Source organism: Vitis vinifera, chromosome 3, assembly GCF_030704535.1.
Source record: "Vitis vinifera cultivar Pinot Noir 40024 chromosome 3, ASM3070453v1".
Lineage (NCBI taxonomy): Eukaryota > Viridiplantae > Streptophyta > Magnoliopsida > Vitales > Vitaceae > Vitis > Vitis vinifera.
In genome coordinates this window covers 1484146-1498446 of record NC_081807.1, presented here as the reverse complement: position 1 = coordinate 1498446, position 14301 = coordinate 1484146, and the positions used below count along the sequence as shown (strand labels likewise).

At 41.1% G+C, this 14301-nt stretch overlaps 3 protein-coding genes across 3 annotated transcripts; 2 read left to right on the top strand and 1 right to left on the bottom strand.

The window, feature by feature from the left end:
• Nucleotides 1-763: 763 nt before the first annotated feature.
• LOC100260696 (protein NUCLEAR FUSION DEFECTIVE 4) lies at nucleotides 764-5095 on the top strand. The gene is made up of 3 exons (XM_002277659.4): nucleotides 764-1242; nucleotides 1553-2394; nucleotides 4251-5095. Exons 1-3 carry the CDS (start codon nucleotides 913-915, stop codon nucleotides 4726-4728), a joined length of 1650 nt encoding a protein of 549 aa, XP_002277695.1. The 5' UTR covers nucleotides 764-912; the 3' UTR covers nucleotides 4729-5095.
• A 1771-nt stretch (nucleotides 5096-6866) lies between these two features.
• Nucleotides 6867-9977, top strand: LOC100248768 (endo-1,4-beta-xylanase 5). The gene is made up of 9 exons (XM_010648691.2): nucleotides 6867-6987; nucleotides 7087-7187; nucleotides 7280-7314; nucleotides 7556-7703; nucleotides 7907-8079; nucleotides 8218-8319; nucleotides 8390-8536; nucleotides 8620-9258; nucleotides 9350-9977. The coding sequence occupies exons 2-9, from the start codon at nucleotides 7115-7117 to the stop codon at nucleotides 9683-9685; spliced, it is 1653 nt and encodes a 550-aa protein (XP_010646993.1). The 5' UTR covers nucleotides 6867-6987; nucleotides 7087-7114; the 3' UTR covers nucleotides 9686-9977.
• A 2485-nt stretch (nucleotides 9978-12462) lies between these two features.
• On the bottom strand, nucleotides 12463-14301 carry LOC100265907 (thaumatin-like protein 1). The gene is made up of 3 exons (XM_002277512.5): nucleotides 13969-14301; nucleotides 13214-13883; nucleotides 12463-12990 (listed from the first exon to the last, which is right to left on the bottom strand). The coding sequence occupies exons 1-3, from the start codon at nucleotides 14033-14035 to the stop codon at nucleotides 12678-12680; spliced, it is 1050 nt and encodes a 349-aa protein (XP_002277548.1). The 5' UTR covers nucleotides 14036-14301; the 3' UTR covers nucleotides 12463-12677.

Below are 14301 nucleotides of genomic sequence, written 5' to 3'. Positions count from 1 at the left end.
TATCCTTTTTATTATTGGTTTATATAATTAAAGTTATTAAAACTAAAAAAATCTTTCTATTTATTCGGTTAATCAAATAAGGATAATTTTTTATAATAATTTTTTTTAACATTAAATTGATGTGATAGTTTGATCACTTAAATAAAAATATATATAAGGTTTTAACATGGCTTATTTAAGTATGCTATATAAAAAAATTATAAATGATAAAATTATATAAGTTCTCAAATATCCCGTGTTTCCCGATTATTTATATTCAAACCTTAAACTACGAGTCCGACTCCATCGGCATCTCCTGTTATTTCTCACATCTCTATTTATATCTATTTTCTCTACAACTTCATCTCAAGACCTTTTCTACTCGTATTTTCAACAGCTTTCCTTACAACTCTTTCAAATATTTAACATGACTTTGATTGATGAAAGAAAATCTTTTCACTACATGTGCCGATATTTCTCACAATTCTATCTATTATAATCTCTAAAAGTCGTTTTTATCTTCTTTTTTTTTCTTATAATTTATAATATTTATAGAAATATTTTCAATAATTTGTATTTATTGCAAGAAATCTAATATTATAATAAAATATTTTATACAATATTTTTGTTAGAAAGAACAATCTATATTAATTAAGAATTTGTACATTTTCTAACCTTTTTTCAGATATATTATTTACTTATTTTGTTTTTTTATTTTTTTCTAAAAAACAAAACGAAAAAAAATAAAAATTCTATGTGTCGCGGTGGAGGATGCAGTCACCAATCAAAATTCGAATATTCCATTCACCCAAAATCTAACATAAATACGAAACGCTGCGTTTCAACGCCACCGACCGTTCAATTCAACTTCCTCCTTCAATCATCTGCAACCTCCTTCTCCGCGAGACTGGTAGATTGTAGGAATCCGCAACAATGGGCTTCCACCTATCTCCAGCGTCCTCCTCCAGAAAATGGCTGGGGTTTGTGACGGCCGTTTGGGTTCAGTCCATCTCCGGCAACAACTACACTTTTTCCAACTACTCAGATGCTCTCAAATCGTTAATGGCTCTCACCCAGTTGCAACTCAACAACCTCTCTGTTGCCAAGGATGTGGGCAAGGCGTTTGGCCTCCTCTCCGGTCTCGCCTCCGACCGGTTGTCCACTCCGATGATGCTTCTTATTGGGTCGATTGAAGGGCTTGTCGGGTATGGGGTTCAATGGCTGGTCGTCAGCCGGAAAATCCAGCCGCTTCCCTATTGGCAGGTGGGCATTTTGAGAAAGTGCATTTAAAGCATTTGGGAAAACACCAGAAGCTTTTCAAATGAATTTTGGGTTTTTGTTGATAGAATTTTGGAAGTGCTTTTTGCTTTCAGAAATCAGACTCTGTTTTCAGAAGCAAGAAAGTTCTTCGATGAGTCCTTGTTTGGACAAGGCAAAGCAAGCTTTGCTTTGATAATTCCTTCTGATGGACTTTTAAAGCTAAAAATTAGTATTAGATAGGTTGATGTTTCTGCTTTAAAAAGCAAGAAAAATGATTTCGAAATACTAATAGAGAGATGAGTATGTGTTGCAGATGTGTATATTTCTATGCATGGGAGGCAACAGTACGACATGGATGAACACGGCGGTTCTGGTGACATGCATCCGAAACTTCCGGACGAATCGAGGTCCGGTCTCCGGAATATTGAAGGGTTACGTGGGTCTGAGCACCGCCATTTTCACTGACCTCTGCACTGCTCTCTTTGCCGACGACCCCGCCATCTTCCTCCTCATGCTCGCCATCATCCCCCTTCTTGTCTGCCTCTCCGCTATTCTCTTCCTCCGCGAGGTCCCTTCGTCGTCCACCGCAGCCGGCGAGAAGGAAGAGACCAAATTCTTCAACCTCTTCAACATCGTCGCCGTCGTCCTCGCCGTCTATCTCCTCACCTTCGACGTCACCGGCTCCCATAGCCGCATCCTCTCTCAGGCATTCGCCGTCGTCCTGCTCTTCCTCCTGGCTTGCCCTCTCTCAATCCCTCTCTATTTCATGCTACAGGATTTTAACCGGTCCGGTTCAAAACCCAGTTCCGACATCGAGGGTCTAATCACCGAAACCCTCCTGAGTCAAAACAGTCAGCCGGAAATGGCGGCTCCGGCATCGGAGGAAAAGGTGGAGCCTGTGGTGGAAATCAAACGACCCCGGCCGTCAATTGGGGAGGATCACACAATTATTGAAGCAATCAGCACCACTGATTTCTGGATACTCTTTGCATCCTTCCTCTGTGGAGTTGGCACTGGTTTGGCTGTTATGAATAACATGGGACAAATGGGTCTAGCTCTCGGCTACGTGGATGTCTCCATTTTCGTCTCCCTCACAAGCATTTGGGGATTTTTCGGCCGAATTTTATCCGGTTCAGTTTCAGAATACTTCATAGGGTAAGTTTTAACTACCACTTCAACTGCCTACTTGCTAATTATAATCATCCATGAATCTTATTATACTTCTGCTTTGATTTTTTAGTGGCACTTGTTCATATAGTTCCATGGAATATTCTAACCATTCTTGGGTTTTAGAACATAATTATGAACACTCTGTTTTGGAATTTGAGGTTGAAGTCAAATGGTCTTAGTAGAGGAGCAGGGCAATTTCATATCTGAATTTTGTACTGGTTTGATGCCAATCCATTAAGTTCATGTCAAAAGTTGAAGAAGACATTCCAGGAATGGGGTCTTGAACAGAAACTTCCTCTGGGTTTTTGTTAGTACAGTGCGAGGGTGGTGGTACATTATTGTTTAATGTTTGTTTACCTTGTAGGTCGGTTTAGCTCATTATTGACTTTTTGGATGGAGGAAACATCGTGGCTGGACTGTTGTTTGCAACCCCTCTCCAAGACCTAACTTCTGGTCGATACTGTTCTGGTGATCACCATCTTAGGGTCCCCCCTTGGAAATTTTTTTCTTTTCCTTGTGATGGGTGGATATTTTAGGGGTCAAAGTGAGGGGGATCAAGAGAGAAAAGTATCCTAACAGCTTAATCTTGGTGGGGTGCTCCCTCTTTCAGTTAGGAGAAAGGTTAGAAAATCCGTACTCCGTCCTTTGAATTCGTACGATTTCAATCAGGGACTCATAATTCCAAGCTGAGTCTCCCTGTTTTTGGAGGTTTTGAGTTTCTAGGAATTTTCTTCTGCTTTTCGGTAGGGACTCGTGAATAATCCCTTTGTCCCACAAGTACCCACATGGTGGGATCCCAGTACAACTTTGAATTATTAGAGACACGTTCGGTTTTGTCTTCCAAGCACATTTTCCTCAAACCTGCTTTTGGACTTTGAAAATTGAAGCGGTGAAAGAGTTTCAGAATTTCTGTTGCAGGCTGTTTTAACACAAAACAAGAACAATTTTCTTCATGTTCCTGTTAACTGGCCTTTTTCAGGGGAAAAAAATCTTAAAGAAAGGTCTCTGAGGTGTTCGGTTAACAGAAAGAAACTCGCCCAAGTTCTTTTCAATGAAAAGTTTCGGCTAACAGAAAAAACGCTCCTAAGTTCTTTTCAACATAAAAGGTTCCTGATCAATCCACAGCATGATGTAAGTGGTTGATGATGATTGAAAGAATTAAGTTGTTTAACTGGTCTGTGTGAAGATCATGTGATGCCTTCGCTTGCAGTCCTAACCATCGGATCCCTTTTGGCTTTAAGTCTAAAGGAAAAGTGCTGTGGCAAAATTTGTCCATTTGGGAGGGTGAAGGGATGAACCCCAAACAAATTGGTCAGGTCCTACCCCCACCCGATTTCCAAATTGACAATCTGCCCACCTCTTGGATGTTACCCTGGTCCATTCTTAACCACACTATCTGAATCCAAAATAGTTCTAGGGCTACATTTCGTGCCTTCTTATTCCATAATTCCATGGTAAAAGTTCGATCAAGACCATACATATGAGTCCCATTTGACAGTCGAGTCCACCCAAAGTGGGTTGTTTCTTTTTCTTTGGCAAGAAAATGTGAGTTCATACCAATGCAATCTTTGTTGGGTTGTTGTCAATGCCTAGTATAGGCTTAAGTCGACAGGTTTCCCCCTAAAATACCGGCAAATGCAAGTAGGTTAACTAATTTCCATTGTATGATGGATGGATTCAAAGCTTGATTTTCTGGACTAGGAGATACTCTATCTACTCAAGACCATGTAATCAACTGCCATATGCCCTTGGCTAACTCCTAGGACTTTGGACAAACTTTTTAATAGCTGTACTCAATGCAGAATGATTTAGTAGTCTTATGCTCGGTTTCAAATTTGCAGAAAAGCTGGAACACCAAGACCTTTCTGGAATGCAGCTTCTCAGATTCTGATGGCAGTTGGGTATGTTGTGATGGCCATGGCTTTGCCTGGCTCACTATACATTGGTTCAGTCGTGGTAGGGATTTGCTATGGAGTTCGTCTCGCTGTCACAGTCCCCATTGCTTCTGAACTGTTTGGCCTGAAATATTATGGTCTCATCTACAACATTCTAATCCTCAACCTCCCCCTTGGCTCCTTCCTCTTCTCCGGCCTGCTTGCTGGCTTGTTGTATGACGCCCATGCTACCCGCACAGCAGGAGGTGGCACCACATGCATAGGCCCCCACTGTTACAGGCTGGTGTTCGTGGTAATGGCCTTATCATGCATTATCGGGTTTGGCTTAGACGTCCTACTGGCAATTAGAACAAAGAATGTTTACTCCAAGATTCGCGCGAGCAAGAGATCAAAGAAGCCAGCGGCCCCATCCAACAGCCGATAAATGCTCACAATCCCAAAGAGACGGGACGAGACCAGATGAGAAGAAACATAAGATTGACGGGCTTTTGCCCAGTGATACTCTTATGTTGAACAACGATAGCTTGATGGGCATTTCTCAAGAGAAATGTTCTAATCTGAAAAATAAATCATTCCCATATTATCAAAAAAGATCATATGGCCAGGTACTTGTTCTAGATGCGCTGCCTTATGTAGGTTTTCTACATGATGTTGCTGAACATGCCATTTGGTCATGAAGTACCATATGGTTTGATCTTCATTCTAGATTTGTACTATGGGGATTGATTGATTGTTTGTTGTATTTTTGGTCATAGTTATGTGCAATTTTTGTTTTTTTTTTTTATTTTAAATTTCGTGAGCTCAATGTTCCTTTGTTGTTTGAGTTCTGCACTGCATGGTCCGTTGATTTTGTAGTCTACTCTTACACTGGCCCTTTTGGGAATGGGCTCAGCTGTAGTTGGATATTCTTCTCTTCTATCTTGGGCCTTTTGTCTCTTCCACAGCCTTGAATGACCACCTTCTAGTTTAGCCCGTCTAATGTAGTTGGGCTCATCTTACAGGCCTACAACACTAAATCCAATTTTTTCAATTTTTATTCAATGTTCCCTAAATAATATAGAAATTGGGGATAGTAATTTAACATTTTTCTGCAGTAAAATATGCCACATATCATCACCATTGATTGAGCGTGTGAACCCAATGGTCCATTGCTATAATCCTGGCGTGCAAATTCAGCCGTGAGACCACTGCCACAGACAGTGGAGGACTGCTCAATTACCCCATCGTGGGGTCACTGCTCAAGAGGTAGCATCCAATATATGAATCTCTGGGGACCCATGTAAGGCCACCCTCCAAAAAACCCCCACCAAGGAAGGACAAATCCCTCAATTATGGGTCGGCCCTCCTCTCCTCTGCCTTCAATCCCATTCTCACCGAATTTTAATTTGTACCATTCTTCTCTGGTTCATCTCCTCTTCTGCTAGATCCAAACCTTTTGTTCACATTTGGTTGTAACTTCATCTTATTTTGGTGTTTTTTTGAGTGGTAATAACTAATAATTCAAAATGGCTCTGCTTTTAAAATTCTTACACATGATAGAGTTTTGGATCTCAAACTCATTACAATGATTTATTTTTGTTAAAAAACACCTAATTTTATAGTTAATTTCATCTTAATCCCCATGCTTTTTATAAATTAATTTATTAGCACCAAATATTCAATATTTCTCTAATTGGATTATATTTCTCTAATTGGATTAACAATTTAAAAGGCACTAATTTTTTGAAATTGCCCAAAGAGTGTGGAAATGATAATTAGGCTTGTCATTATGCAATGATCACCCAAAAGCAAGTTATTATGGTTTGTCTAGTGTTGGAGTTGAATATCAAGCTTGATGGGCATTTTTGTTTTTACTTGAATCATACACATTTTTCCTATGTATAAGTAATTGATCTCACACATGCATGAAGATTACATAAAAACATGAGAAATGTTTGATTCCTTTATGAAAAAACCAAAATCGATTTCTTCGAGGTTTGTTTGAAATGCTAAATTAGAGAATATGAATAAGAAATCAATTCAATTATCGTTCATTAATGTTTGGATTGATTTTCAGAATGAAAATATGAATAAAAAATTCATTAATATAGAAACCAAATTCACTCTCGCCGATGATTTTGATTCTTCTTTTCTATATGATATTATGACTTATCTTCCCATTATAACACATGTATAATAAGAATTGTAATGAATGCAAAGAGGAGAAATCTTTCACCCATTGGCAAGGAGTTCAACCATGACTTCTAAATAGGTTGGTTGCTCATCTACAAAAAGAAAACATTGAATGAACTGACAGAAAATTATAAGTTGTGCCACGCTTACTTTTGAGAACAATGCTAGGGTCCACACGGCTTGTCATTAAGCAATTACCCTTTTTTGACTCTCCTCAAACCAAAAAGGCAGACTAAACATTGGTCCTTAAGAAGAGATCAATAAAGCCAAATGAAGGAATAAAAGTGTTGCCGGATGCGTTGATGGGGTCTGAGCCAATAATAAATTATATCATTGATGATTTTCAGTAAAGGTTAACAAGGACTAATCCCTTAACTTCTATACCAGTGCCACCACACTCAAAGGCATGAGATTTGAGTTGTACCCCAGCTTATATTCACATGAAGGCCTCCCTTACTGCCTTGCATGTGAGCAAGGCACGGGGCTACTCAGAACCTGCACTATTTCCCTTGTGAGCTCTCTCTCTCTCTCTCTCTCTCTCCCGTTCTCTCTCTGTGCAACCTACCTCATTTCATGAAAGAGTTATGAGGGTTTTGTATGTTTTTGGCAGCTTCAGGGTCTGAGCAGAGACCAAGAGCATGATGTATGGTCTGCCCTTTTGCTTCCTGCTTCTCTTCTTCCTTGCAGACCCTCCATTAGCTGCTCCTTATGGTACCATCTCTCTCTTTCACACCCACATTGGTTTCAGTATCTTATGTTGATGGGGGTTTTTTCATTTTTTGATTTGGTGTCCAATACTGCAGATGGGCCTCTATATGATTTTTCTGCCTACACTCAGGTAAGCACCAAACCAGGGCATTTGCTGTATAGATTTTTCAGTTGATGTTGTGTTTATCTCTCCAGCTTTCTAAGGCAAGAGACAACCAAAAAACAGCAGGCATTCCCATATTGAATTGTTTCATCTTATATCATTGAAGCTGTATTATTAACGTAATAATAGTATATAACGAGGTCACATCTTCGATGAGTCTTATGTTGTTTGTGGGTGTTGATTCATCATTTTCACTTACCTCTGGCAGTGCAAAACTCGGGCCGAGGGCCCTCTTTACAATGGTGGGATCCTCAAAGGCGCCCGCTGGGATATCCCACGTGTGCTCGCTGATGGTGTTTATTCTCCCGCCTTCGTCCTGCGCAACCTCACCACTGGCACCAAGTACTGTTTCTCCAGTTGAGTTCTTTTCTCTTTTCTACATTGAAATTAGTAACTTTTTGCCTAAAGCTAAATGGCTTTTCTCTAGGGATCACTTGGATAATGAAATGATTATGTAAGAAAATTGAACAGTAGATCATTAAGCAAATTGTTTCTAGGGCTTTATGGCATTATATAGTTGGTGGGGTTGATTCATTTCTGCTACATTTGGTGTCAACAGGTTGGGTGAAGATAAAGGGTGCAGACTCAGCTCCTATAAGGGCAAGCCTAATGTCAGAAAAAAAAACAATCAACTGTGTAGGGACGGTTACTGCTAGGCGTGGATGCTGGTCTTTTCTAAAGGGTGGGTTCGTTCTTGATGAACCCTTGGATTACTCTCTCCTCTTCTTTCAGGTAATTAAAGATATTAAGAATCAGATGGATACTGGTACTAATGAAGAATCAGGTTATAAAATGAGATGAAAACAGAGAAATGAAATTGAAAAGATTGAGAAGGCCAGGTTTTTGTCTGATGATTCTTCAGTTTTGCAGAATTCAGATGAGAGAGCTGTTGATTTAGCAATCACAAGTGCTTCTTTGCAGCCGTTCACCGATCAGGAGTGGAGCACAAATCAACAATATATAATCAACACTGTGAGTACTAGAAGCCCTTTCCCTCTTAGGCCCTTGTTTGATCATTGAGAAAATGAATGACTTCTTGTAGGAAAGGAAACGTGCAGTCACAATCCATGTAGCAAACACACAGGGAGAGAGGCTGCAAGGAGCAGAAATTACAGTAGATCAAGTCTCAAAGGATTTCCCATTTGGATCTGCTATAGCAAAGACCATTCTTGGGAATTTGCCTTATCAGGTCGGTAGTGTCTACACAAAATCTTTAAGATGGCACCTTAGAAAGCAGAAAGACACAAAATTCAAATTCTTCCAATTTTTCAGAACTGGTTCGTGAAGCGATTCAATGCTGCAGTGTTTGAAAATGAGCTCAAGTGGTATGCAACAGAGCCTGATCCTGGGAACATCACCTATGCCTTAGCAGACCAAATGTTGGAATTCGTCCGAGCAAACCAGATTGTTGCTAGAGGGCACAATATCTTCTGGGAGGACCCCAAGTACACGCCTGCATGGGTTCGGAACCTTTCAGGCCCTGCCCTACAATCAGCTGTCAACAACAGGATTCAAAGTCTAATGAGCAAGTACAAAGATGAATTTGTACATTGGGATGTTAGTAATGAAATGCTTCACTTTGATTTCTATGAGCAGCGGCTAGGCCCTGATGCCACCCTGCATTTCTATGAGACTGCACACGAGTCAGACCCCCTAGCAACCCTCTTCATGAATGATTTTAATGTGGTGGAGACTTGCAGTGATGTGAATTCAACAGTGGATGCATATATTTCAAGGCTAAGAGAGCTCAGCAGGGGTGGAGCAACCATGAGTGGAATTGGCCTTGAGGGCCATTTCACAATACCAAACCCTCCTCTTATCAGGGCTATCCTAGACAAGTTGGCCACTCTGCAGCTTCCCATTTGGCTCACAGAAATAGATATCAGCAATACACTTAGCAAGGAAACACAGGTGAGCAAGAAAAACCCTTCATTAACATTTCTTCAAACATCATTTCCCTCAAAGGGCTGAGTTTTTTTCCCTTGCCTTGTCTCCTTTACAGGCTGTATATCTAGAACAAGTACTGAGAGAAGGCTTTTCACATCCTTCAGTGAATGGGATAATGCTGTGGACTGCACTTCATTCATATGGGTGTTACCAAATGTGCCTAACAGATAATAATTTTCATAACCTCCCTGCTGGTGATGTGGTAGACAAGATCCTGAAAGAATGGCAAACTGGGGAGATAGGGGGTCAGACTGATGACCATGGTTCGTATAGCTTTTTCGGTTTCTTGGGTGAATACCAGGTTACTGTAAGATATGGCAACAGAACTGCAAATTCAACATTCTCTCTATGCAGAGGAGATGAAACCAGACACTTCAGCATTCAACTATAAACTCATATAGATTTAACTGTGGTCTAACAATGGCAGAACTATAGCAGAATGACAAAAAATACATCAGTCACATGATATACGTTTGTTTATCCCATTCAAGCAATGAGAAAATGATTAGGTAGCTTGAAGTCTCTGATTAATTTTTCTTTCTATTAGCAAGAAACATAATATGTAGATTTTTGCAAGAAATTTGGAGGATTCTACGTGCTGCCAAGCTCCAATCTCTCCACTATGGCAATAGTCCTAGAGTGTGTTTCTAATTCCATGACATGGTATCACTCTGCTTCTCTTTCATTGTTCCTTACGATTTCTTTCGATTTTTCGGCTGTGGATTTGGGCATTTGGATTCATGGTCCCCTACATCATGAAGGGATCTAAAGTCCGAAACGTGCATAAAGGAAAGGACTAGTGCAAGCGCAGAAAATGGAGTATGGAGTGAGAAAAAAGAGCACAATCTCATCATACTTCCCTACTCAGAAGGTCATTGCCCTTAAGTGACTGTCCTTGTTGGTCTAAGATTTAAACACTTATGCAGAATATGTATTTTGGGTTGCTGGAACACATTTTATTGATGAAGAGTGCTGAATTTATACATGAGCTTGTAACTGAAATGACATTAGAATAGAAGAAAATCAAGCTATTGGATGATGAACAACTACTTCGTATAAAATAGAAACCAAATCTTGACCAAATAAAAACAAGAAAATATTTGAATGTTGCAGATTTTGTGCAAGACTCCAGCTGCAATATTAAACTTCAAAATTCAAATTCCAGCAGATACTAAGTCAAAATTCAACAGTTTTGATAGGGATGTATGTGGTTGGAAGGGAATTTAATGACCCTTGGATGCTAAGATTGAAGGATGAGTCCCTAAACATATGCCAAAACTCAAAGCACTAGAAGATGAGGAAAATGTTAGGGATGTCCCTTCTTGTGTCCACATTAGGCCAAGGCATGTGACTAGGCATGGGACTCTACTCCATAACTGCACTGTTCCCTCTGTGATCCCACCTTCCACACTTCTTCCTTCTGTTTCATAATGATACCTAGGAAAGCTCCATAACCCTTGTGCTTACTGCTTTCTCCTTGACTATGCAGAAAAGGAATTCATCTTCATACCTTCTGGTCTTATTGTAATGGTCATGGGTGGACTCTATTCATATATAAAGAAGTAGCAAACCCCATATTTTCTTTTGAAATTCTTAATCAAATAAAGGATCAATGAAAATGATTTCAGACTCTCTTCTATAGCAGGTCATGTTCAATCTAATCGAGGTAGCTTGTTTTTCACATGTCTGATTCTTCACTTCACCTTTTTATGATGACAATGATTCCACGTAGTCTTCATCCTAACTTCTTCTTCCTCAACTACCACAATGCAGACTCAGCTTTCACATCTATTTTTCCCTTGAACATGGATTGTAATATGCCTTCTCTTGACCTCCATTCCCACTTCCTTATGCTGTCCAAATCATCCAACAAAGTCGTTGTTTTATTGAACTTTGTCCACATAATTAATTTGAATGGCAGAACTTGATAAGGCTTTACAGGTATGATGAAGATGGATAGTGTGTAGGACCCAGAATATAAATCGACTTGCCCATGATGCAATTGTTCCATGATACCAACTAGTAGACCTATTGATTTGCCAACTACTGGTGACCTAAAAAAGGGCAATACCTTCAATTTTTCCCCCATGAAGAACAAGTTTGGCTGTGAGAGTTGGGGAGGACTGAAATATACAGCAGTTTTCATTATGTTATCTTGCCCAACTGACAAGTATTAGCTGAACAGCATTATATCACCATGTTTGGAGCTTCTGTGGTTGTTGCCATAGTGAGCTCAAGGCCAAGCACAAGAGACAAAATCCTTTAAAAAGACGTGGCCTCTCTAATGTGTTTAATTATTGTATCCCTGCCCTACGAGTCATGGATATACTCTCTCCAATTCAAGTTTAGAAAACCCTTCTAACCCTCTTAAAATCACTCTCACGGCTGATGATATGTTGCATTAAAGTATTACTATAGAAGTCAAAAAGAAAAATGAGAAAATAGGCTTGAGCCAAAGTAGCTAGGTTTTAGTTTGGGACAGCCACTCCTCCAATTACGCCTGGATTACGGCCGGTGGGCTTGGTCAAATTCTGAAAAGGTGAAAAGACCAGTGTCTTCTTCAGTACTTTTGAGGTGGAAGTTGAAATCTTTCACTCTACCCCTATTCATAAACATTGCTGTACATGTAAAATCATCCAATGACATAATTTTTACAAAACCAGAAGGATTCATACTAGTTTCTGTAAAAAAATTCAGCAAGCCTGCTTCAAGAAGCTAAGAATAAATGATCCATAATCTTTGGCTTTATTCTCCCATGTTGTAGTATGTGGAAGACAAGACTGCATTTGGCCATAGTTGGCCACATGATGAAGTCATTTTCTTTTAGAAGTCCAGCCAAAAGTTCCAACATAAAGCTTAATTATCCATGTCTTTATATCCCACATACCATTATGAAAACAAAGAGAAAGAGCCCATTTAAAGATGCATCTCGATGGTGGACAGACAAAAAAAAAAAGCTGGGCCAAGCTTGCAATGCCCGCAAAGTGATGATTTCTCACACACCCATCACCAATCCTACTCACACATTCACATCATTCACTCACCCTTTTGCCAGAGTCTACTGGAAAAAACCCAAAACCAGTAGTATACAAATCAAGAATCCAAAGAAGATGAAACCCCCCAATCCCCACATCCCCATTTCTTGCTTTAAGGCTACAGTGACAGAACTTTGAAAACTGGACAATATTTTTAATGTATGTACGTTAACATTGAATATTTCTGGGGAATCTTGAAGTGGGTGGTTCACAGTCTGGAGTAATTTGTTAGCTTTCTTCTTTCCCAAACACAAGGCAAAACCCCCCACAATGCCCATTAAGGCTGCAAAATATGTAATTGAATTCACATGGAAAACCCAAAACCATGAAAGCTAACAGAACGATGGGCTACAAGTAAACAAAGGAGAAGAGGAGGAAAGAGAGAGCTAAAGAGGCAGCGAATGATGATGGAGAGTGAGCCCTGGCTGAGTCTCCCATGGCTAAACCAGCTAACCATGACCCATCTGCCAGCATTGCTCCAGAGTCTGAGCCTGACCCTGAGCCGATTGTCATTGATCCCATTGTTCCGGACCCTGATGCCCCTGGCTCATAGGTTCCGGACCCTGATACTCCTTGCTCATAGGTTCCGGACCCTGATACTCCCGGCTCATCTGTTGGAGTACCTGTGGTCGTTGGTGAAGACTCTCTTGAAGATTTCTGACTGCACCACAGATTAAGAACCCGCATCAATGAATTGTTGCAGAGAAATTAATTAGTCAACAACCTCATTAAAACCCATGTTCTCTGAAAAACACTTTTGGAAAGAATAAACAACCCAAGTCATAGAAAAATGGAAAAAATATACACAGAAGGCGGAAATGGGTGACCGTCAGAAGAAAATTTAAGAAAATGAAAAAAATAAAAAAGATCTTTTAGGGTTTTACCTTGGAGATGAGGGGCAAAACGTCACCGTATAATCAGCGCCGGCACATGTGAAGGTACTGGTGGCATCATCATAGGCATAGCTGTAGGATCTGGGGCAAGCGGACTTGAACATCTCCGAGTACACCGACGGCCGGCAGGTGGCGGGCGTACTGTACGCGCCGCTGCAACAGTACTCCGGGCTCCCAAACGCTTCGCACGCGCTCCTGCACGCGCTGCCGTCTCCGACCTTCAGTTCCGCCGGACAGCCCTGGTTGAGATCCACCGTGCAGCCCGTCGACGCGCACATTCCCGACCCACCACTCCCTTCCACTATCATCGGCAGGTTGTAGCCATCGACGAGGCTCACGTCGTAGAAGTCCTGCCCGCCGGTACCGAGAGTGAACTCCGCCAGTGTCGCCGGCGGGGCAGCACCGGCGCCGTTGCATTCGATGGTCCCCGACCCACAGTCGCCAGTGACGCAAGAACCCAACCCAGATCCGTCAAAGTTGCACCCTGTTCGCCCCCAGAACCTACCGGACCAACCTGTCGGAGCCAGAAACGAACGGGAAGTGTCCTTTGGTAGCTCGAAGCCAGTGCTGTCGAGCCTGGCACTGCCGGCATTTGCGAGAATTCCCGGCCACACAGTGTACTCGCACCTGTTCACAAACGTGAATGTAGCACCCAAAACACCTGAAACAACAATCACCCAAACCAGTCAACATTCCGACAATGTGAGAAGAACCCAGATGAACAAACGAGAGAAAACTCCATATACCAGTGGAAAAGGCCATGAGTGAGATGTTCAAGATGAAAATGGAAGAGCAGCAAGAGAGACGACCCATGATGGTTTAGCTAGTTAGACGGTAAAAATGAAGGGGTTTAGGAAGTGAGAGGTGGCAAAAGAGAGGAATGGGGTGTTGGGGAAGACTGTCGGGGACTAGCGTTTAGCCCCCATGAACCCAGAAAAGCTGCTGTCTTGACAGGAACAGAGGGAGAGAGAGAGGAAGATCAGTTATGAGTGAGTTGGAGAAAAATTAATAAACTGCAAGACCCATGCTATGGAAGATTTAATAATGTTAAGACTTAGACACTAGGCGTATTTTGTATG